The sequence below is a fragment of the Rhinatrema bivittatum genome, chromosome 8 (assembly GCF_901001135.1).
Source record: "Rhinatrema bivittatum chromosome 8, aRhiBiv1.1, whole genome shotgun sequence".
In the NCBI taxonomy this organism is placed as follows: domain Eukaryota; kingdom Metazoa; phylum Chordata; class Amphibia; order Gymnophiona; family Rhinatrematidae; genus Rhinatrema; species Rhinatrema bivittatum.
Window position 1 is genome coordinate 61,973,255 of NC_042622.1, and position 24,430 is coordinate 61,997,684.

The 24,430-nt window shown below is 45.4% G+C and overlaps 1 protein-coding gene across 6 annotated transcripts in view; it reads right to left on the reverse strand.

Moving 5' to 3' along the window:
* Nucleotides 1-24,430, reverse strand: part of ITCH (itchy E3 ubiquitin protein ligase) — a 340,605-nt gene that overhangs the window by 108,251 nt on the left and 207,924 nt on the right. For all 6 annotated transcript variants that reach the window (XM_029614662.1, XM_029614667.1, XM_029614661.1 and 3 more), the window contains 3 exons: nt 21,779-21,953; nt 10,137-10,200; nt 1,967-2,051 (listed from right to left, as the gene is read on the reverse strand). In XM_029614662.1, coding sequence (XP_029470522.1) covers nt 1,967-2,051; nt 10,137-10,200; nt 21,779-21,953 — 324 coding nt within the window. The remainder of the gene's footprint in view (nt 1-1,966; nt 2,052-10,136; nt 10,201-21,778; nt 21,954-24,430) is intronic.

A 24,430-nucleotide genomic window follows, 5' to 3' on the forward strand; every position in this document is an offset into this window, starting at 1 on the left:
AGAAACCTCCAAAATTCGCTTAAGCTGAACCTCCAGCTTACGATCTTGGAGATCTTTAAGAGCCGTAGCCCCAGTTACTGGAATAGTTGTTTTCTTAGTGACGGCTGAATCAGCAGCATCCACCTTAGGAAATTTTAAAATTTCCAAAGCTTCCTCAGGTAATGGATACAATTTTTCCATGGCTCGTGCTACCTTAAGCCCCAACTCAGGAGTATCCCACTCCCGGTACATAAGGTCAGTGAGAGAAAGATGAAAAGGAAATGATGTCGTGGCACCTCTAAGGCCAAGCAACACTGGGTCAACTCCACCCATCCGAGAATCCTTCACTGGAGCCTCGAGACCCAATTCCAGTAAAATTGCTGGAATTAAGGGACTAAGTTCCTCTCTTCTAAACAGGCGGACTACTTTGGGGTCATCCCCATCTGCAACATGAGGGTCTGAACTAATACTCAAAGCAGGGTCTTCATTTAAATCCCCCTCCGGCAAGGACTTGTCCGGGATAGGTAAAGAGCCATGCTCAGAATCATCTGAAGAAGAAAAAATTGTCTGATCCGGACCCGGACGAAGGGGACGCTTCGGAGCTGACCCCACTCCCAAATCCGTGGAACTAGCCCTTTTAGAGGAAAGTGACTTTAACCTCTGTTCAGATGAGAGACTCTTATGAAATTTCTTAGATTTGTAAGCTTTGCGAAGAAAACCCCCTGAAAAGGCAGAAGAAGAGGAAGAAGAATCTGATATCTCCTCCAGGCTTCCAGCCAATAAATATGGCCCTGTTTCACGCGGCTTGTCCCCCCCCCCCCCAGGGACCGCCAGCTCAGCTGTGAAGAATTATTTTTATTTTTTACCTGACCGAAATGCCACGGCCTCCAGGAGGTGCTCCAAGTAGGGTGAGTGAGCCGGGCCCCCCGGTAACACCCCTGCCAGGAGTGGTTGCTGGGTTCAAAACCTCCCCAACTCTGGCAGTCTCAAAAACCAGGAGGGATAGTCCTCCCAGGACTGGGCAACCTCCCGGGAAGCAGTGAAACGGCTGTGAAGAAAAATAAAACTTTTTTTTTTTTTTAAATAACTTAAATGAAAAGAACAGGCTCTCTTCAAAAGAAAATGAAAGTCTGCAAAAAATTAACTCCTAAACTACCTGACTAAAAAATAGCAAACTACCACAGACTGCAGGGGTTAGGAACGTCCACCTCTGCTGGGAGACAGAGAAATACTGATTGACTGCAGGTGGTGCTCCAGGGTATACGTCAGAGTCATTAGAATGTTTTCTCTGCCTCCCTCTGCTGGATTGGTGACATAACCCAGGGTCTGGACTGATCCAGGTACGTACAGGGAAAAGGAGTTGTCTGATCCATCATGGAATATAACCTCCTTCCTTTCAACATCTGTACCATGCTGTTAATTTCAAAGATTGATCTGGGCATCTGAGTTATAGCAGCCCACAAAGTTTTTCCCACTGGTCATGTCACCCCCAATCCTGACTATACTGAACCTATCTGAACATCAGGAGAACTATAAAGCAATGATGCCGTTAATTTACTCCTCTTCTCTGCTTTCAAGGGACACTGCTTCACCTAACATGATTATAGTTTCCAGGACACTAGATTTAGTGTTATTGTATATAGCTGCATTTTTCCCCATTTGTATTGCAGCTTTACTATTGTTTTACCAGAATTTTATCCCCTTTACAGGACAGAAGCTGCAGGTCCTGCTAGGGAGCATGCTCACGTAAGAGCCCGGACACACCTGCAACTTACAGATAGTGGGCCCATTACATGAGCACATTTACCAGTGTGGTAATAAAAGTCAAGAACTGCAGCTTCCTTCTTCTACAAAATTAACTTGGTAAAGAGAAATTTTATTAACAATGACTTAAAAAAACCCTATTTATACACACACACACACACACATGTATATTCATATACATTCACACACAGAAATATAGCAAAATTAGAAAAATGAAAGTTACCCTTGACTCCTGGGATCCTCCCACTGGGTGGCCCGCGTGTTGTGATTGACAAAGTACACTCTGCCATTGCTGTCTGTTCTCTTTTCTATCAGTGGGACAAGACATTGAAGAAATTTCAATAGAGACAATAGGTCACAGGACAAATTGTAAGGTATTAAACATGCATTTGCAAAGTTTTGCTATGCACGTTTCAAAATTTTCTTTTCAAAATCAGGCTCAATAAATTTCTACTTGCTAGTCAAAGAAACCATGAACTAAAAAGTCTGCTAATCAAATTTTTAAACATTTTATCAGATGATGTTTTCAGAAAAAATGTTTAAACATGTATAAGGACAGTAGAAATTTAAAACTGTATATGAAAATTTGTCATAGCTAGTTATTTCTATTTTGATAAAATGTATGCCCTGAACTGGTTAGAAAAGAAGGATTACTGAACTGCTTGCTATAACAAATGTTTATTCTTTCTTCATTTGCTATACTTTCAGTTCTTCACATACTCATTTTTTCATGTACAGATTACTGTAATTCACTGCTATTAGGCCTTCCCGGAAGTACCCTCAGGTCACTAGAACTACTCCAGAATTCAGCTGCATCCATCCTTACTGGCCTCTCAAGATATGATCATATCACACCAGTATTATCTATGCTTCACTGGTTGCCTATACAATTTAGAATACAATATAAAGTGCTTGTAATTTTGCATAAGATAATTATGAATGCAAACGGGGCTGTTCTTCATATACACACCCCAACACAGACATTAAAACCTGTTAATAAAGGTCTTTTAATAATACCAACAGTGCATCAGGCTCACCTGGAAGAGGTACAGAGAAGGGCGAACAAAATGATAAGGGGAATGGAACAGCTACCCTATGAGGAAAGACTAAAGAGGTTAGGACTTTTCAGCTTGGAGAAGAGACGACTGAGGAGGGATATGATAGAGGTGTTTAAAATCATGAGAGGTCTAGAATGGGTAGATGTGAATCGGTTATTTACTCTTTCAAAGAATAGAAACATTAGAGGGCACTCCATGAAGTTAGCATGTGGCACATTTAAAACTAATCGGATAAAGTTCTTTTTCACTCAACGCACAATTAAACTCTGGAATTTGTTGCCAGAGGATGTGGTTAGTGCAGTTAGTATAGCTGTGTTTAAAAAAGGATTGGATAAGTTCTTGGAGGAGAAGTCCATTACCTGTTATTAATTGAGTTGACTTAGAAAATAGCCACTGCTATTACTAGCAATGGTAACATGGAATAGACTTAGTTTTTGGGTACTTGCCAGGTTCTTATGGCCTGGATTGGCCACTGTTGGAAACAGGATGCTGGGCTTGATGGACCCTTGGTCTGACCCAGTATGACATGTTCTTATGTTCTAATGACAGATAGTGCAGTTGCTTACCTGTAACAGATGTTCTCCGAGGAGAGCAGGATGATAGTCCTCACAGATGGATGACATCATCAGATGGAGCCCAGCACAGAAAAACTTTTGTCAAAGTTTCTAGAAGCTTTGACTGGCACACTGAGCATGTCCTGCATGCCACTATCTGCGCATCCACAGAGATCCCCCTTCAGTCTCGTAATATTGAAAAACACGAACGAAAACATAAAATAACAAAAACAAAGGAGAAACCAACTCCGCAGGTTGGTGGGCAGGTTTCCTGAGGACTAATATCCCGCTGTCCTAGGAGAACACCTGTTACAGGTAAGAACTGCGCTTTCTCCTAGGACAAGCAGGATGGCAGTCCTCACAGATGGGTGAATACAAAGCTCCAGGCTGTTCCCGGCAACAACTAAGATCAACAGGTACCAAACAAGGTGCCAATGGGCAAAATAACAACTGAGGTACTGTTGGATGGTAGGGAAACAGCTTGGTTTCAGCTTCCAGGGGCCTTGGTAGGAAGAGTTGGGTTTAAGTCTGGAAGAGATTGCATAGGACAGATTGGCCGAATCTACCATCTTGTCGACCATCCTTGTCAAAGCAGTAATGGGCGGCAAACGTTTGTAGGGAGCTCCATGTCTCAGCCCTGAAGATTTTGACGATAAGGACCGCCCATAAGTGGGCTACCTCACAGACTGAGCTTTAACTCTGCCATCTAGATGAAGACCTGATTGTGCATAACAGAATGAAATGCAGTCTGCTAGCCAGTTGGATAAGGTCTGTTTGCCCACTGCATCCCCCATTCTGTTCTTGTCAAAAGATATGAACAGTTGGGTGGACTGCCTATGGCCTGATGAGCATTCTCAACAGAAGGCCAGAGCTCTTTTGCAATCCAACAAATGAAGAGCCCGTTCCCCTTTGAGGGAATAGGGCCTTGGAAAAAAGGTGGGCAACACAATGGACTGATTGATGTGAAAATCAGTCATGACCTTCAGTAGGAACTTGGGATATGTAGGCAGGATCACACGATCATTAAAGAATTTCATGTAGGGCAGGTACGTAACCAAGGCCTGAAGCTCGCTTACCCTACTTTCCAGGTGAGGAATTTCAGCTCACAGGAGAGCAAAGGCTCAAAAGGAGGTTGCATGAGCCACGCCAACACAATGTTGAGATCTCAGGACACAACAGGGGGCCCAGAGGGGGCTTTAGCTGAATCAGTCCCGCATAAAGCGATCTACTATGGGCTTAACCGAGATAAGTGTGCCAGCTACTCCACAATGGTAAGCACTGATTGCACTCAAATGGACCCTGACCGATGTGGTTTTGAGTCCAGTCTTGGAAAGGTGCCACAGGTAATTCAGAAATCTTGGCACTGGGCAAGTGAACTGATCTAAGTCCTGCTCCCCACACTAGGCTGAGAACCTCTTCCACTTCAACTTATAAGACTTACTGGAGGCCACCAGCACCTGGGACACATTATCAGACAGGTTTAGGGGCTGCAGAACTAGGCGCTCAACATCCAAGCTGTCAAGGCCAACGCCCGAAGGTTTGGATGGCTCAGCGTGCCCTGGTCCTGAGTAATCAGGTCGGGCGCAGTTCCCAGGCTGATGGGAATCCTTATGAATAGATCTTGGAGGAGAGGGAACCAGACTTGCCTGGGCCAGTACTGCACCAGTAGAATCATGGTTTTCTGGTCCCAATAGAGCTTCAGGAGAATCTTCATGAGAAGCGGAATAGGAGGATACATGTAGAGGAGACCTGTGCCCCAATGGAGAGCAAAGGCATCTGAGGCTGGGTGCCTGTCCGTCCTGAAGAGGGAACAGAAGTTGCTCACTTTGCAACTGTAGGGGGAGGCAAAGAGATCCACATCCAAAGCTCCCCACAAGCGGAAAATCTGAGCTGGATTTAAAGGACCACTCATGCGGCTGGAAAGAGCGGCTCAGGTGGTCTGCCAGTACGAGGAACACCACAGCCAGGTACATCGCTCATAGGGACATTACCTGCGACAGAGCCCAAGTCCAGATCTGCACCGCCTCCTGTCAGAGGAGGTATGATCCTGTGCCTCCCTGCTTGTTGATACACCACACTGCTACCTGATTGTCTGTCCAAATCAGGTCTGCTGGGGGAAGGGCCGATCCTAAAATGCCCAGAGGGTAGCGGATCGCCCGAAGCTCCAGGAAGTTTATCTGGTATCGTAATTCCTGAGCTGTCCAGTTCCCGTGTGTGGAGGCTGTACACATGCACCCCCCAGCTGTGGGGGGGGGGGGGGGGGGGGGGCGCATCGGTGGTAAGGACTACTTGAGGTAGCGCAGGTTGGAAAGGAAATCCTTGTTCCAGATTGGAGAGAGTCTCACACCAGGACAGGGAAATCCCTCAGGGATTGCGTGATGGAGACATGAACTCCGAGGTCCTGCTGCCACTGTGACCGCCCACTGTGCCCTGCACAGCAGTGGCAAGTCAAGGGGATGAGATGGACAGAAGCTGCCATGTGGTCCAGCAATCAAAGCAGTAGACAAGCAGTTACCTGCTGACTGCTGCCCACCAAGGCCACCAAGCGAGGAAAGGACAAGAGCTCGATTGTGGGGCAAAAACACCCTTGCCCGAGTCATGTCCAGCCTGGCTTCTAGGAAGCCCAGCTGGGGGGATGGGAAGAGGTTGGACTTCGGGTAGTGGATATCAAACCCCAGAAAGTGCAGCACCTGCATGGAAGGGTCAAACTGCTCAACACTCCTTTGCAGGAGTTGCTTTTGACTAACCAGTCGTCTAGGTAGGGGAACACATGTACCTCCTGATGGCTGAGGTGTGCTGCACCCACTGCCAGGCTCTTGGTGAATACTCAAGGGGCTGACGCCAAGCCAAATGGCAGTGAGCTTGCCCCACCACAAAGCAGAGGTTAGTGGTGGTGAGATCGAGGGAACACAGCCTCTCCTCTCCTGAGGAGCAGTATCAGAGTGTCCAGAGAGACCATCTTGAACTTTTCCCTGTGGAGGAATTTGTTCAAGGCCTTTAGATTGAGAATGATGCATAGGCCCCCAGTTCTCTTTGGTATCAGGAAATACCTCAAATAAAACTCCCGTCCTTGCTGATGACAGGGAACAGATTCTACTGCTCCCACCGCTAGAAGAGCAGAGAGTTCCATTAGAAGTACATTCTGTGGGATGGTCAACCCCACAATGGACATGGGGGAAAAGTCTGTTAGGACTTCTCTGAAGTTCAGACGATACCCCTGGCGAACGATGGCGAGGATCCACCAGTGCGATGTGATGAGCAGCCAGCGGTGGGCGAAGCCAAGAAGCCTGTCCCCCCACCGGGGAGGTCGTGTGCCAAAGATACGACACCCTGACTCATGCTCCCTCACCTCCAGTCAAAACCTCATAGCCAGGGCCAGCTGAGCCCTGGGAATTCGCTGCTGATGGGAGCAAACTCTGGAACCAGCTTGGGACATGCGAGCTGGATGGCTGGAGGATAATACTTCTGCTGCCGATAAAAGGACTTCCTGGAACTTGGTTGGGAAGGTTTCGTGACAGAGGAAGGCGGGTCAGAAGCACTTGCAGATAGCTGTTGAAGGGTTTTCATGGTGATCCTTCAGCTGGGCTACTGTGTCTTTGACCTTATCCTAGATGAGATTTTCCCCCGGTACAAGGGAGGTTAGCCAACTTCTCTTGGACTTCTGGATGAAGGTGGGAAGCACGGAGCCAGGCCATCTTACGGGCGCCAATGCCCACAACAGCCACCCAGGTTGCTATGTCAAAAACATCATAGGTGGATCTCACCTCGTGTTTTCCGGCTTCCAAGCCCTGTTGTACAACAGAAGAGAATGACTCCTGTTGCTGCTGTGGCAGTCGTTCTGCAAGCTCTTGGACCTGTTTGCACAGGTTCCTGTTGTACCGAGTCATGTATAACTGGTAGGAGGCGATATGGGCGATGAGCATAGCGCCATGAAAAACCTTCCTCCCTAAGGCATCCAGCTCCTGATGTTCTCACCCCAGCGGGGTGGAGGAATGGGTGTGGGAATGCTTGGCCTTTCTGAGAGCTAACTCCACCACAGATTGGTGAGGGAGATAATGTTTCTCAGAACCTAAGGCCTATTGCACTAGGTAAGTGGCATCCGCCTTCCTGTTTACCGGAGAGATTGATATCGGGTTTTCCCACATCCTAAGGAGAAGATCCTTAAAGATGTTGTGGATAGGAACAGCCACTATCTCCTTAGGTACATCGACAAATTGGAGAACTTTCAGCATCTTATGTCATGCATCCTCCTCAGTTAGGAGCTGGATGCATGGCCTTGACAAACCTCGCAAAAGAAAGGTCTTCCTGGGGGAGACAGATACCTTTCCTCTGGTGGCAAAGGTTCCAAGAGGAGGTCATCAGAGTCTTCAGAAGAAGACTTGAAAGAGTCATCTCCCCATAAATCAAATGCGCCCTCCTCCTCACTTAGGTCACCAAGGGGCCTGCATGGGTGAGGCCTGTCCAGACCTTTCGGTCTGGGAACCAAGGGACCCGAGGGCTCCAGTGGCATTGGCAGCAGGGAGGGCACTGATGGCCATGGGAGGCCCGATGGCCCAGGCACAGGTTTGGGAAACTGTGGCCTCGGGACAGAAGCACCAGCAGTCGGTGCATGTCTTCCTCCTCGGAGGACCCAATGATGGGAATCGCTCCTGAGGAGGTTATCGGTGACCGTTGGGGAACAGATGGTCCCCTAGGCACCAACTGCATTTGAAGGGCGCCAAGAAGGATGTCCAGATGCTCGAGCAGGGACAACAACAGAGAAGGTGCGGGCTTCGGCATCGGTATGGGGGCCGGTGCTGGAGGCGATTCAATGACCCATAAGGCTCGGAGCACTGCACCCTGCGGTCCAACTCCTCCTGGAAGTCCGGTGAAAACAGGACTGATGGAGGGGCATGAGGCGTCCCCAGGATCTCCTCAGAGCCCTGGTGCCAAGCATCGATGTCTGTGGAGAACATCTAGGACTCCCGGGTCTGCCGGAGGATGGGGCCTCCTCAGCACGGGGTCCTCTTCAGTGGCAGCACAACAGCCGCCGGTACCACACCAGAACTGGAGCCGTGTGCCGACAGCAACCGGTGGTGATGCTTTCGGGGTTTCCCATGGTGCTTGGTCCGGTCTTTCCCCAGCACTGAGGAAGTGGAGGAACCTGATGTCCGAGAGAGCACCGACAGCAGTGAGGGCCGATCACCAGCTCCCCAATACTTGGAAGTAGCTGCCAGGGGTGTAGAGAGGGACAGCATATCCAGCGATTCTCCCCTACCCCTGGGGAAACCGAAGCCGGCATGGATGGAGTGGACTTTATGGGGCCTAAAGAGTTTCTTCATTTTGTTGAGACAAGCATGATGGCCCTTGGGGGTCACTTGATCACACAGCTGACAGCCTCTGATGTCATGCGATGCCCCCAGGCAGAGGATGCAAACCTCATGCGGGTCTGTGATGGACATGGTCTGTGGGCACTGGGGGCATTGGCAAAACCTGGAAGATGCCATGAAAACGAGCCAGCGAGCGGTCGGTCGATGTTTGGCTGTCACCGAGAAGCAAGCCGCTGGGATTAGACTGTGAAGAAGGTTGAATGGTAAAACTAACCTGCTGCACTGAAGGGACACTGTCTGGAGGAAGGGGGACCCGATGTGAAAAAGGAGAAAAAATGCTTAAAAGCTGGAAAAAGAGAGAGCTCCAAGCATTGCGAGGCAACTAGCACAGCAGAAAAAAAGAGACTGAAGAGGGACCTCTCATGGATGCAAGGATATTGGCATGCTGGGCATGCTCAGTGTGCCAGTCAAAGCTTTTAAAAACTGACAAAAGATTTTCCGTGCCGGACTCCATCTGATGATGTTACCTATCTGTAAGGACTACCATCCTGCTTGTCCTAGGAAAACGTGCAATTTCAATGGCTGGCTCAATAATCTGGAATTCTTTGCCTGAACAGCTAAGGTGTACAGCGGACATCAACATTTTTAAAAAAAGACTTAAAAATATGGCTGTTCAGGCAAGCCTTTGAAAAAGTGAACTAATGAGTATAAATGTACTGCCTTCTTCAAAAAGAGAGTCCTCATGAGAATGGCATCATTCAGGTGTTGTGTCTTGTTTGTACCTAAAATAGCTATGTAAGTTTTATTTTGTAAACTGTCTTGATCTTTGGAATGTACAGTAAAATAAATTATTTAAGTAAACAAAATAAACACATGCATCTAAAGGAAAATTATTTTTTTAAAAATTCTAACCATCAGTTGTGATCTTGTTTTTCTTTTTAATATTTCCTCCTGCTTTCCCTCCAACCTGGCAGGTGCTTTGGGCAAAATAAGTTTCCCATGCTGGTCAGGGATCAAAGGAAAGCCCCTCCACTTCCTTAAGACTCCCTTTATTTATTTATTTAGCACTTTTCTATACCGACCCTTCATGGTTAAATGACCATATCAGATCGGTTTACATCGAACTGGGAAAAACTATAACAGAAAACAACTTTTATATACACAGAAGAATCAAAGTTACATTCAACAAGGAGAGTAAACTTGGAAGCTTAGTGCCTTTAGTGCCTTCAGTTGCTATCAAGGCCACCATTCTTTCCCCCACCCTCATTCCGCATAGGCCATGAGAATGCTATGTGAAACTCACCCTCTGCCAGCCTGGTGTTGGCAGCACACAACACTAGCACCAACCGTTGTTATAAATACTCTAAACTTAATAATTTAGCTGCTCCAGTTTGTGTTTATTGTAAAGATGACTTTCATGTCTGCATTTTATTACTGCTTCTGCATCTGACTGTTGGCTGAATGTGACTTACCCCATCCAAGCGGCAACGGCCCAAGTGGGTCAAACTCTTTATTCTGTGTTGAAAAGTCTTGATTCTAAAGAACACAACATTGAGGAATTGAGTTTCAATTCTAAACAACCATTTTTTGGGAGTTCTAGTTTAAGCGTGAGAAGCATTGAAAAATGACAATTTATTATACAATGCATGGCCAGTAGTACTTCTGAAATATTTCTTTCCATAGTAGGTGAAAGTCAAGGCCTTTATTTTCTTTCCAACTTGTTAGTATATTGTATATAAAGAGTTGGAAACTTTGGCGATCAATTTGCATAATTTTACATTGCCTGATATGCACGCAAAGCCACATTTTTATTCAAAACTCAGGATGTATTTCTATATTTTCCTTTCAAAAATAAGAATGCCAGCCTCCTTCCTTTCTCCATTTCAATTCTTACTTTTTAATTCTTTCATTTCTTCCTCCTCTATCACATCCTTTTCTAGTTGTGTGTTTTTGCTGGTTTGTTACTTTTAGCCTTGGAGAAAGCAGAGTTGCTTACCTGTAACAGGTGTTCTCAGAGAACAGCAGGATGTTAGTCCTCACACATGGGTGACATCATCAGATGGAGCCCCGCATGAAAATTTGATCTCAAAGAATCTAGAGCTTTCAAACATGCTCTACTGAGCATGTGCAGCTGTAGTCATCATCCTGCCCCCTAGGCAGAGTCCCTCAGTCTATAATATAGCTAATACATGGAGAAACCAACTCCCAGGGGAGGCAGGTAGGTTTCATGAGGACTAACATCCTCGGAGAATACCTGTTACAGGTAAGCAACTCTGCTTTCTCTGAGGACATGCAGGATGGTAGTCCTCACACATGGGTGAATTCCAAGCTATAGGTTGTCCGATTAAGACAAAGCAAGAATCCGCACCGTGCTGAAAGTACCACCTCTCTCCCTCCCTTTTGCCTGTGAGGCAGCCAACCCACAAAGGGGTCTAGGCGGGAAAAGAGTTATGTTCTACAAATAGAAAACCATAGAAAAGACAGACACAAACCCCCGATGTGTAGCAGAGGTGTATAAGACATGGGAGTGATGCGAGTGCCAGCAAGAAATATATGCCGCATCATGGAGAACATTATAAGCAAGGTTTTGGATCAGTAAAACCTGATGACAATAGGTCTAGAATCTCCTGGATACAGGAAAAAGTCTAGAGATGTAAATAAGAGAAAGAATCTTGGACGAAGACCACACAGTTTTCTTCAGTGTTACAAGACAACCGAAAAATCAACTGGGGCTCGAGAACTCCTCAAAAAGAAACTGCGGTTCACCGACATCCAAAGGACAGAATGTCTCTACAGAAGTGTGCCCATGTTTGGCTAATAGGCATAATGTAAATATGATGTAAATATGGTACCGCCGGATGTTATATCTATAGTACGCCCGAAATCCAATTGGATCCCCCCTGGACCTATGGATCCTAATATTAGCACATTCCAATCTTTAATTCTTAAAGACATAGAAGAGTATGAAAAAACATCCACACATCCATATGTTAATCTGTCATCTGAGCTATATCAAGCGTTACAAACTCTCTCAGAAAATTCAAACATCATCATAAAGCCAGCTGATAAAGGCGGCAGCATAGTGGTACAAGATCGTACACAGTACATTCAATCTTTGTCTAATCAACTTACAGATATTAAGTATTATCAACATCTATCGGAAGATCCCACCCCACAGCTTATGGATACCATCAAAAATCTTTTGGATGAGAAAACAAGTCCTTTTTTGACTCGTAAAGAACGACGCTTTTTGAAGGTGGAATACCCCCGGATCCCCATATTATATGGGGTCCCAAAAGTTCATAAATCTAAAGATAACCCTCCACTCAGACCCATTATTTCGAGTAATGGATCTTTATTGGAGCCTCTAGCGATCTTTTTAGATTCGTTTTTGCAACCATTTGTTAAAAACATGAGGTCCTATGTAAAGGATTCAACTCAGGTTCTGAATAAGCTCCAAGAAGTGGAAATTCAATCATCAGATTCAATATTAGTCACTATGGACGTCATATCCCTCTACACCAATGTATCACAATCAACTGCGTTGGCTGTAGTAGAGGAATGTTTAAAAGAAAAATTAGAGGGTGGCCGGATTCCATTTAGATTTGTATTTGAAATAGCAAAACTTGTGCTGCAAAAAATTTTTTTTCAATTTAATAATGAATTTTTTTTACAGATTCATGGCATAGCGATGGGGTCCTCAGTGGCCCCCTCAATAGCCAATTTGGTCATGGACCGTTTTGAACGGACATTCATATATTCATCAACTTGGTATTCACATATCAATTTTTGGATCAGATACATTGACGATCTTTTGTTTTTTTGGACTGGGGAAGAATCAAAACTGACAGAATTTCTGATGTGGCTAAACAATCAAGATCCAGATTTAAAATTTACTCTACAATCAAGTCGGACTCAACTACCATTTTTGGATATATTGATTACTAAACAGTCCACCAGTCTGCACACAACTATTTATCGTAAGGATATCGATAGGAATAATCTCCTTCGCTATAACAGCTTTCACTCTCGTGCATTCAAAAATGGCTTGCCAGTAAGCCAATTTTTTAGAGCATGGCGACTGTGCTCTTCCAATAAAGAGTTTAAGGCCCAAGCTCAAATTCTGGCAAAAAGATTTTTTGAACGAGGATACCCTTTTTCAGCGGTACATAAAGCCTACAAACGTGCCTATTATTCTCCTCGTGAGTCGCTTCTCCAATACCGGACGAGAGAATCAATAACAGCCAATATCTGTGTGTTACCTCACACAGATAAATCTTACCTGCTAGTACAAAGCATTAGAAAGCACTGGCATATTTTACAACTCCATCCTACTTTTGTTGAAGCTCCTTTAATTTCCTATCAGCGCAGCAAAAATATTAAAGATTATGTAGTGCATGCAGCAGTATCTCATAACAGATCTAAAATCATCAATGGAACACATCTCAAATGCGGAAAATGTGATATGTGTGAGCATACAATGGAGGGACATGAATGGCATCATCCCATTACAAATCAAACATATAAGAAAAATGCTAACACTACCTGTGAATCAACTCAAATAATATATCTGATCCAATGCCCATGTCCCCTGTTATACGTAGGCCGTACCAAAAGACAAATTAAAATCAGACTACGAGAACACAGAAGCCGGATTAACACGGCAAATATTGAGGCTCCCATAGTAAAACATTGTTCACAATTTTCGCATACATTTGATCAATTGCAGTGGACTGTTTTGGAACAAGTGCAGTTGAATCCCAGGGGAGGAAACATGATGAATCATTTAAACAATCGTGAGCAATGGTGGATTTTTACCTTAGCAACAGAAACTCCAGCAGGGTTAAATGACACCATTGAGTGGTCATCAATGATTTAATCCACTCAGCGTCACGTCACTTCCGGGCTCGTTTTTCATTGGTCTGCGCAAGACTCTTTGTTCTCTTTAAATAAAGTGCGGTAAAGCAATGGCGGATCCTGCTTTGTTAAGCTGTGATCACGCAAAATGGCGTTCAAATGATGGGACAAGCTTTCAACAATGTATGCGGCTGAAATCGGGTGACGTATTATTATAAAAATAATGTTTTAGAGAATATAGGGTTCTAACAACCTACTTCTCACGTATTTCATTTAGACACCGTGGTAAAAGTTAAAACCCCTGAAGAAGCAAACGAAACACGGACGTGTCGGGTTCTTACCGGTGTTTCAGAAAAGCAGTCATCACAGCAAGCCAAGCGTATAAAATGATAAGTACTTTGTTCACATCTAATTCTACCAAAATATAAAAAAAAGTTCCAGAAAAAATATTCTTAAGATTTCAGATGTGATTATAACGATAAAAACAAGTCTCTTTAGCGTAAAACCATTTAATGGGAAACGCTTGAAATGTGACATGTTTCTTTAAGAGCACTCTCCGAAAAAAATCGAGAGGCCTTACTTATTATGAGGTATCACGATCCAAAAAAAACAGCGATGTTATGATGTTCCTTTTGTATTGATTATTTAATAGGCATAATGGGCAGAAAACCCAAGAAACGCTTGGAAGAATAATCAGCAACAATGACAGGGTCTGTGACAGACCCTATGTGCCAAAGCACCAGTCATAGCTGACCAGCAGGACAGCATCAAGCGTTTCAGGTAATAAAAGGCAATTCCTAAAGGCAATCCCTGAAGGGGATCGCTAGTCCAAACCCCTGAGCAGGGAGATACGTTAGGCCTGAAGCTCATCTATACTGCACCCTGTAAAGGGCAGGGCTATCCATCCTGTCTACAGGATATTTCAGGTGAGCAGGAAGACACTTTGGGCAACCTAGTGAAGTGAGAAAAGCTAAAGGCGGTACTGGCCAGAGCTTGGCGAAAATATAGGGAAAAAGTGGTATATATTTCCCTGTAGATATACACTAAGATATATAACACAAATGCCTTAGCTTCCCCCCCTCCCCTGCCTGAAATTCCAACTGGAAGTCAGAAAGAGCAAAGAACACAAGGAGGCAGACTGATGGACTGCCAGGGTAAGCACAAGTCGCTAGGTTTTATAATTCCACCCCAGGCAATTAACTCACTGCCGATTCCAGTAGGGAATTACTCACTGAGATAGAGCCCTCAGCCTGCTTCGAACAGCTGAAACAGAGCAAATTCCACAGGGAAGAAATCCAGAAACACTCCACGAAGAGAAAGAAAGCCAGGGTGCCACAAGTGCAAACCCCTGTCAGACAGGATTTCACCACCAGCCTGGAAACTCTAAGAGTACCAGGGCAGGGCGATCTCGGAACAGATTGCCCCAAACCTGGCTTAGGTATTAATACCTCAGGCATGATAGCATATACTTCCCCCAAGGAAGCACAGAGACCAGTAAATGGAACAATTCTTGCATGAACAGGACTCCCCTGTCCGCAGACAGGGTTCTCTCTAAAACGTGGAAGTACAGCTTGCAAGTCATGCAACCAAAGAGCGGCACCTCTGTTGCGGGGTCCCTCGACGCGCCCCCCCCCCCCCCAACTCCCACAGCCACGGAATGGCGATAGGTTGAAAGTCATATTCGCCAATTAGATGGATTAGAACCCTCCTAACTGAGGTAGGGTCCAGCAGGCAAGAATGACTGGCAATAGTTGGTCCTTATCAAAAAACGCCCATTGAGCTCAGCAGGTATCAAATGTGACTCCTGAATGGAAGAAACCCCTAACCTTCACCGGGTAGCTACTCTGGAAAGGCTCCCTCGCAACATAGACCTGCTGTGCGCCTTAGGACAACCTAAGGAGAGTGCTACTGCATGACCTGCTCTTGGATAGCACGAGGAACCAAGAGCGATCATCAGTCAGAAGCAGTGACATGCCTTCTCTGGGACGAGGGACCCCTGTTGCAAGTGTGGACAACCAGGCATCCAGAGGGGAACCCATAAGAATTGCCCTGGAACCCAGGCAAATTCCCCTTTCCTGAAGGGACAGGAAAGCAATGAAAATCGGGGCCTCCCGATCCCAAAAAACTGTCAACTCTCTAGTTGAGACACGATCACTGATCGCTGAGGTTCAGAAGCGACCAATTTGCCACTGACAGCCACCCTCAGATGGGAAGGTCACCACGGTAATCAACAAAGGGGCCCCAGTAAAAATGGTCAGATGACCGCCGCTGCCATCCCCTAGCTTGGCCTACAAGAAGATGCACAAATTCAAAGAATTGAGGCTCTGGTTCAGCGATAAACCTGCCAGGGACAGAGCCCCAGGAGCTTCCCCACAAAGGGGATTTGTGACACGGAAGGGGTCAAAAGACATATTCCTCTTCTGAAGAAGACGACTCCCAACACTACCCCCCTGGTGTCTTCCCCCCCATCCTAGGTCAGATCTGTGGCAGCGACACACAACCTGCTGTGCTTGCCACGAGGGTCATTCACCCCCATGCAGTAGAGGGCAACAGGAGAATAAAGCCCTCCACTGTAAAAGCACGCTGACCAGTAGTCATACAGTAGTATTCTATCCTATGGATGGCGGCCCACCAATGACCCCACTCGCTGCACCTGTGGGTAGAATCTCACGGCCAGCAAGGACTCTAGCACTTGCTAGAGTTGGTGGCTGCATCCTGCCAAAGGCAAATCATAGAGTGTGTGATAACGCCTTTCTCGCCAGTGCTCCCCAGCACTTTGTGGTACAGAACTGTCGAGGAGGCTGAGACTTTGATGCAACCATGTTAAAACTTTGGCATGGCTGAGAACTGCACAGACAGGGAAAATGCCGCCTGCCATTGCCCAAGGCACCTGGACTAGATGCTGTGCTGCTCCCAACTGCGCTCCACTATTACAGTAACTCCCAGTGTAGTGCATAGGAACAGTGTGACAATGGTACCCCCAGTACCACTGGGGCTTTGTGTATGGCATGGTGGTGGGTGGCGTTCAATGGCATCACACCCTCTAGAACCTGATAACGCTCCAAGAGGCTGGGCACAGCCCTTGAAACTGCATTGTGGGTGGCTCACCGTCGTTTCCCTCATGGAACGACAGCATCAAAGTGCATGGTGACCTACAGTGCCCACGGTGCTCTGTGGTCGTGTCCTGTGGCATCTGACCACGTTCACTGGTGCCCACACTGGTGTTGGCACCCATAGGGATCATAGCACTTTCACACTCATCAATGATGGATCACATCAAGGACACCAAACAATGCTGCACCCAGGGCTTTGATGGAGGTTGACAGAATCCTGTTCAGTTCAATGGTATACAGCGCCATCTCCAGCACCACAGGCACCCGCTGACCTCAACAGTCTGGCAGCACTGATAGAAACCCCGGTGCCTGAAGGCATCGATGGATTGGCGGTACCAAGGATGCCCGGGGTGCCTGCAGGCAGAGGCTCTGTAGCCCCGACACACCTTATTGGTGTCTAGAGGAACTGATGACTGCCAGTGCCATCGACTGTTCCCCTCAGCTCACCTATCCGTCTGAGGACATCAATGCTGCTAGCTTGATGGCATCCCTCGCCAGTGACACTGGCTGACAATAGCCTCACTAATGCTCATTATCACCAATGGTGCACGAATCCAGCAGAGGCTTCCAATGCACCCCAATCCCAGCAGCTCAGAGCCCCCGAGATCATTGGCATCCATGGTGCCTGATAGCCAGAGGCCAGTGATGGGAAGGCACAATGCCCCTCAGTGCCCCATCGAGACACCTCCAAGGAGCCTCAAGGGTACCAGAACACTGTGCCTGGATGCCTCAGCGTACCAGGGTGCCTAAAGTAAATGGTGACCTGGAGCTTGATCAGTTCAAGGCCAAAATCTCTGCTGCTCGAGGGCTTCAGTGGCACTCAAGGGCTCTCAAGAGCCCTGGCGGTTGATGGCTTTGGGGATGACCAGTGCATCGTTGGTGGTGCTCGACACTGTTGACAGCAGCAATGAAAGGCATCGGTGTCCAACATGCCCGATGGCCTCCATGGCAGCCTCGCACCTCGATGGTATTGAGAACGTCGATAGTATTGGGGCAGCTCTGCACCTGATGTCATCGAGGCCACGCATTGTGATGGCCCAAGAGCGGCCATAGCATAGAGATCACGCATCTTGACTGCATCGAGAATGGGCACTCACGCACCTCGATGGGATCGAGGGCATAGATGGCACCGATAGCATTGATGGTACCGAGAGCATAGACATCGAGGGCAGCTCTGATGGCTTCGCGGGGGACCATGGCGCTTGACGGCAGACCTGGTCCTCGACACTAGAGGTCAGTGCCGCTACTCCACCATATCAAGGCTCAAGGCGCTCAATGACTCCAGTGCATCGAGACTCCACATCTGCAGATGCCTATGGCACCTAAGGCCCTTACAGCATTGAGGGTAGTCACGCACACTGATGGCATCAAGGGCACCCCGGAGGTCCTGACATCAATGTGTCAGATCAATGGTTCACTGGTCACAGATGTGCACGGACAACCATTTCAGGGAATGACTACCATTCTGCTTGACCTTGGAGAATCCATTTGACATCTGCAGTAAAATTACCTCTCTCCTCTCCTCAACCCATCTGTTCCTCAATTTCTTCATTCTATAGCCCAACCAGTTTGTTTCTCTTCACCTCTTCTCCTCCAGGCTCCCTTCTTTACATATTCCTACCTTTGTCTCAGCCTCTCCCTCCCCTTTACCACGGGTTCAAACATAGATTGTAAGCCCTCTGGGGATAGGGAAATTCCTACAGTACCTGAATGTAATCCGCTTTGAAGTGTTGAAAAAAGTGCAAAAAGCGGAATATAAAAATATAAATAAATGTTTTGCACCCACTGCCTCTTTCCTCCTCAAAGTTGCCTTTCCCTCCCCCAAGTATCTTTTACTTTCTCAAAGCTGTACCTCTTCTTCTGTTTTCCCTCACACCCAGTCCTTTTTCACCACCCACTCAGTTTCTTCCTGGATTGCCTCCTCCCCTTCTCTTTCACCCTTAGTTAATAACTCTCAGATGTACGGCACTGGCATATCTGAATTTCAGAGCACAACAAAAGGCCACAATTAGGGTTTTAACATTTCAGTGCACAAAGAGAAAACTGTAGAAACAGCAATAAAAACATTTCAAATTTCCATCCACATGTCCACTGTATTTTTTAGACTATTAGAACAGAAACATTGATCTCTTGATGAAATATAGAGGCCCTAAGTCGTACTGCCATTTCTTTCTTGCAACCAACAGCTATGAAACTAAAATATGGGAACCATCTTAATGTGTGAAAAATGTGCACAGATTATATGTACAGACTGCATTCTGAGTAGCTCCAGGACTGGGAGGCAAGTTTTTGCAACACCCTCAGGATGGGGGCTCTTGTGCAGCAGAGGAACACAAAAAATGAGTTTGGGCCTTAGGGATAAAAAGAGGAGGAAGACTACCTTCCCTAGTAGATCTAGCTCATGTTAGAGGAAGGATTAGTCCTGGGGGAATTCTGCGCTACTATGGAATTTCAGAATTTGCACAGAATTGCCATTTGCTGCGCAGAAAATTGCAGAGGAGACCCCGGCATGCTGCGAACAGAGCGCGTGAAGATGAAGGCCCGCGTTTGCCATGGGACACGCTCCATTCGTGGTGAAGATGAAGGCCCCAGTGCCGTTCGTGACGAAGATGGAAGGCCCCCATGTGCCATGAACGGAGTGTGCTCCGATCGCGTTGAAGATGGAAGATCCCCATGTGCCGCGAACGGAATGTGCTCCGCTCATGACGAAAATGGAAGGCCCTGGTGAGAGAGAATGTGTGTGTGTGTGAGAGAGAGAGAGAGGAGAGGGGGAGGGGAGGGTGAGAGCAGGAGGGTGTGAGAGAGAGCATGGGAGGTAAGAGAGCGGGGGGGATGCTTGAGTGTGGGTTTCAGAGAGAGGGAGCCTATATGAGGGGAGGGTGAGAGAACAGAAGGGTATGAGAGAGAGCATGGGAGGTGAGAGAGTGAAGCATGTATGTGTGAAATAGATTGGGAGCTCGTGTGGATGAAAAAGGGATCGTGTGTTTGTGAGGGTGCTAGCCTGTGTGAAGGGATTGTGTATGTGTGAGAGAGCCTGTGTGAAGGGGGTGCGTGAGAGAGACATAGGTAGTCTGTGTGAGGATGTATGTGTGAGAGAGAAAGGGAGCTTGTGTGTGTGTGCATGCAAGAGAAAGGGCCCTGTATGAGAGGGGTGTGGGTGTGGGCGTGCGCGATAAAGTGAGGGAGCCTGTATGAGTGTGTGTAGTATTAGAGAGAGGGAGGGACAGAGGGAGCCTGTGTGAGGAGCAGTACTGAGAATAGGGTAAAACTCTGAGACTGGCAATAGACTGGAAGGGTTGAGCCTAGAGGTGGAGGGGAGAGATACTGGTAGGTGGAGGAGTTGGGGCCTGAGAGAGCAAAGTGGCAGGGGAGCAGGGAGAGTGAGTAGAAGGGACAATCTTACAGTGAATTTCTAGGGAAATTCTGCTCAAAATATTTAAAATGCTGAATCTTTTAAGTAATCATTTTTTTCTGTATTAATTTAAAATGTAATTACTTAAAGGCTGTCATATATATATATATATATATATATATATATATATATATATATATAAAGTTTGCAGAATTTTAAGTTTTTGTGCGCAGAAGTCCCACAGGAGTAAAGGATGTATATAATGCCATGCCTGTGTTACTATAATAGCGATTGGTAGGTTCGGTTCATGTCCTAACACAGCGATTGGCTATCTTTCAAGCAGTAAGTTTAAATGTCTGTTGAAAAATATATGGCGGATCCCAGTTTAGAAAAGCTGAGATCGAGCAACAGAGCGCAAAAGGACATTATGATGCAAAGAACATATGTTACTTAAATATACAATTTCTAAATGTTTAACATATCATTGCATTAGCATGAGCAGAACTTTGTTTCTTTATGTCTTTAGAAAATGAAAACAATTTATTGACTACCCCTGATGAAGCAAGCGAAACACGAGCCGTTGTCGGGTTGTTCCTAAGACAGTCACCGCTCTGCAAGGATAAGTACTCTCTTTGCTACTACATGAGTGCCCTTTTTGCTACTTATAATAATTAAAAAAATTCTTCTTTAAAAAAAATTCTCAAAAAATTAAGTGGGTGGTTACCGATGATTGAAATATGATTACAGTCTTACACCTTAATTCTGACTGTAAAGTAAATATACTGGCAAACCGCAAGAGCGTCAGCAGCAGAGCCATTCTCAAAACAGAGAAAGCTCTCAAAGATTATGAGATTTCCACTCACAAAAACCAAAAAATGTTTCTTACTAAAAAGTTATTATAAATGTATATATAAGCATTCATTCATCAGCTGTTACATATGATGTTTTCAAATCTATGAGATCGGTTATTACATCATAACATACAGTTTATTTATATGTGTTACTATAATAGTATACCTGTAAAGAACTGAGTCAAACACAGTTATAAATTTCAAAGGCCTCTAGGACAAATGTTTTCAAAGCACAAAATGTAAGAAATTTCATTGCTATGGAAAAATGGACAGCCAACTGATTAATTTTACTACATACTTCATAATCTTTTGCAATAGATTTAAGTGTGTTACCTCTAACTTTACATATAAAAATAGTAATAGCTCTCAAGGAGCTGATAGTCTACGCTGCTACAAAGTCAATCAACTGGAGATATCCTCCTTGGGAAACAGAGGTCCTATCTTCATAAGACTCTCCATTAGAATCAGCCTGAATCCTGGAATAATCTAACTGATTTCACTAGTCTCTGAGTCACTATCATAGTACATATTGACTATACAGACCGCAGGTTGCAAAGTTGTTTGGCTCTGTGCCCCAAAAATGACCACATCTACTTATAGTCCGGTTTCCTCTGAAGAGAGTGGAGAGGGCAGACTGATGAAATCCTGCGTCCGCCTGCCTGGCATAAAATGCCAGTTGGTCTAGAATCAAAGCACTGTGAGCATTTTCAAAACTTGTGGGCTGGTCGTGTTGATTTTATCCAACAGAAATGTAGCGCAGCCAGTGTGCAAATTTTGGAAATGATCGCAGTGTTGGAATTCTAGACCACTTGGGGAACAGATGGAGTATATTCGTGTGTCACCGAGTGGCATGCATTCCAGCTGTAAACCCCTTGGTATACACCCATACATAACTCACAAATCAATGAAAACAAAGTATATGATGGACACAGAGTTCTCACCCCATAAATGAACCTCTGGTTAAACTGCTGCATTGCTCCTTGAAGTTGGTTGCGCTGTAGTTGCCACTGCTCATAATTTCGCACGGACTCCAAAGTTGGGCGCTGCCATGTTGTTGTTCGAGTGATGTGGTCAACATAGTATATTCGGCCCATGTTGTCAACTCGACGCTCCCAACTAAAGGAGGAAAGTAGAAGTTTTATATTACTTGAGCGAGGCATTACTTGTTGTATACAACTATTGGGAGTCCATAGTCTCACCCTCAGGCCTTCCAAGCGATGCCTTACCAGGCTGGATTACTCACAGAATATTGATATATAAGGTCAGTAGGACAGAATATCTAGACCTGGCTGTAGATCATCACTTATTTTTCTTTTCCTGACCATTTTGAGACTTCCATTGCCTTCACTGTTTTATATCCTTCAACTTTACCAATTATACATACACAGAAGGCAAAAATCAAAGCCATTTTTAGGTAAAACAGTGTTTTACCCATAGAAATGGTCTCATCTGTTTCAGAATTAAATCTCAAAAGAAGCATTCACTATAAATGTAATCATTCAACACTGGGCTTGATTTCTTTTTTTTATATTTAAGGTTTATTTGCAGTATCAATAGTTACAACATACACAAGATAAGAACTCAATACAAATCAGTCTCAATACAGCAGGCGTCAATTTGTTAATACAACTTTTAATCAAAATACCTCTCCCCCCCTTATCCCTGACCAGCGAGACCTAAACCAATGACTAGGAGCGCAAATATCTTATATACTAGATGAAATGCCTAGCCAACTTAAAGAATTGTCATTACATCAATTTTAATATTCAGTGCAATGCACAGGTCAAAAACAATATACCATTTAAGAGCGTCGCTGGAACCACCGTAGAAATGGTTCCCAAATTATCACATGAATAGAGACTTTGTCACATCCCACAGCAGACATGTGGAAAATTATGTAAATCCCACAACCTGCATAAGACTGAAGATGGGGAAGGAGGGAGTGGTCTAATGTAGGGCCACTTCTTGCCTAGCTGCACACAAAATATGATTTATCAAGCAAGCATGAGCATAGGTCCAAGTAGAAGGGTAATATGATAAAAGGTAGCATTGTAAATCCAATTCACATTTCAAAGATGCTATCTCCCATATAATAGTTTCTATCCATTTCCAAAAGAGAATAAGTTTAGGACACTGCAACCAAACATGGAGGAAAGTCCCCACTGACTCCAGCATTTGTCCGAATAATTGGGGTATAACTTATTTAATTGGTGGGGGGTAAGATGCCAACGATATAAGATTTTATAATTGGTTTCTCTCACCACAGCCGATGTAGAGCTCCGAGATATAATGGCATAACAATAATCCCACTGCTCTGAATGCCACACTTTACCCCTATCTTTCTCCCGACCCCGCACATGCGCACTCTGAAAACTATCCACGGGGAAAAGCATCCGATATATCCTAGAAATTAAACTCTTTCAAGTATTTTGGAGAAAGCACATTCCTTCAAACTCTAAATGTTCACACACCATATGAGTATGCATACTAGAGTGGGATAGGCAATGTGTCAGTAGTATATAACGGTAATAGTCCAAAGCCTCTAAATTATATTGCAGTTTTAAATCTTCAAAAGAGAGCACCTTGGAATCTACAAATAATTGACCATAGCACCACAGTCCCTTCTGTGCCCATTTGTGATATAATGCCAGTGACTGGGGAACATATACGTCCCCCTTATAAAAACCCAGAGACAGTAGTGGAGATGGTGGAAGAAATATTTAGCAGAGCATTCCTCACTAACTCCAAACTTGGAGTATATGACACGTAAACTGATTCCCTCCCCTTATGCTCTTACTCAATGAAGGCATCCTCAAAACCTGGAAGTATAATGACAAACACAATTGTTCTATACATAACCAAGGCTTAGCAATATTGCAAGAGGACCACTCAGTCTCAACTGCGCAGCTACACAATATCTTGTCAATTCCGGGACCGCTAGTCCACCCTTTGTCTAGCCACCCGGGGAGGACAACACTTCCAGATAAATCTGAAGACCTGAGCTTGGAGGTTGCGCAAGAACTTGTATGGGACGGGTTTGAAAATAATATAGCCTTCTCGGCAGAATGTTCATTTTAACCGCCGCTATGCGACCAACCATCCATTGCTCCTACTATGTGATAGGGGCCGACCAATGGCATCGGTAGCCCCTGTCACATGGTAAGGGCAAAGGGCTACCAGCACCATTTTGATTACTGGCAGCCGAATGCCCAAGAGGGGAAGATCGCTCCCAGGACCCCCGCTGGACCACCAGGGACTTTTGGCAAGTCTTGGGGGGGGGGGGGGGGGGGAGTTTAGGAGGGTGGGGGGTTGTAGTTAATTTTTTGTTTTTTTTAATATTCGCTCCATATGACGCACAGACATTTTCCCCCCATTTTGGGGGGGGGGAAAAGTGCGTCTTATGGAGTGAAAAATACGGTAATAGAAAACAACTGTTTCCAATCTGCTGACAATTGTATACCCAGATAGCAGATGATCTGTCTTGCCCATTTAAACGGAAAGTTACAGCATATATGTTCCATCTGTATCTTATCTAAGGTTAAGTTCAAAATTTCAGATTTTCTCATATTAACTTTAAACACAGACAATGTTCC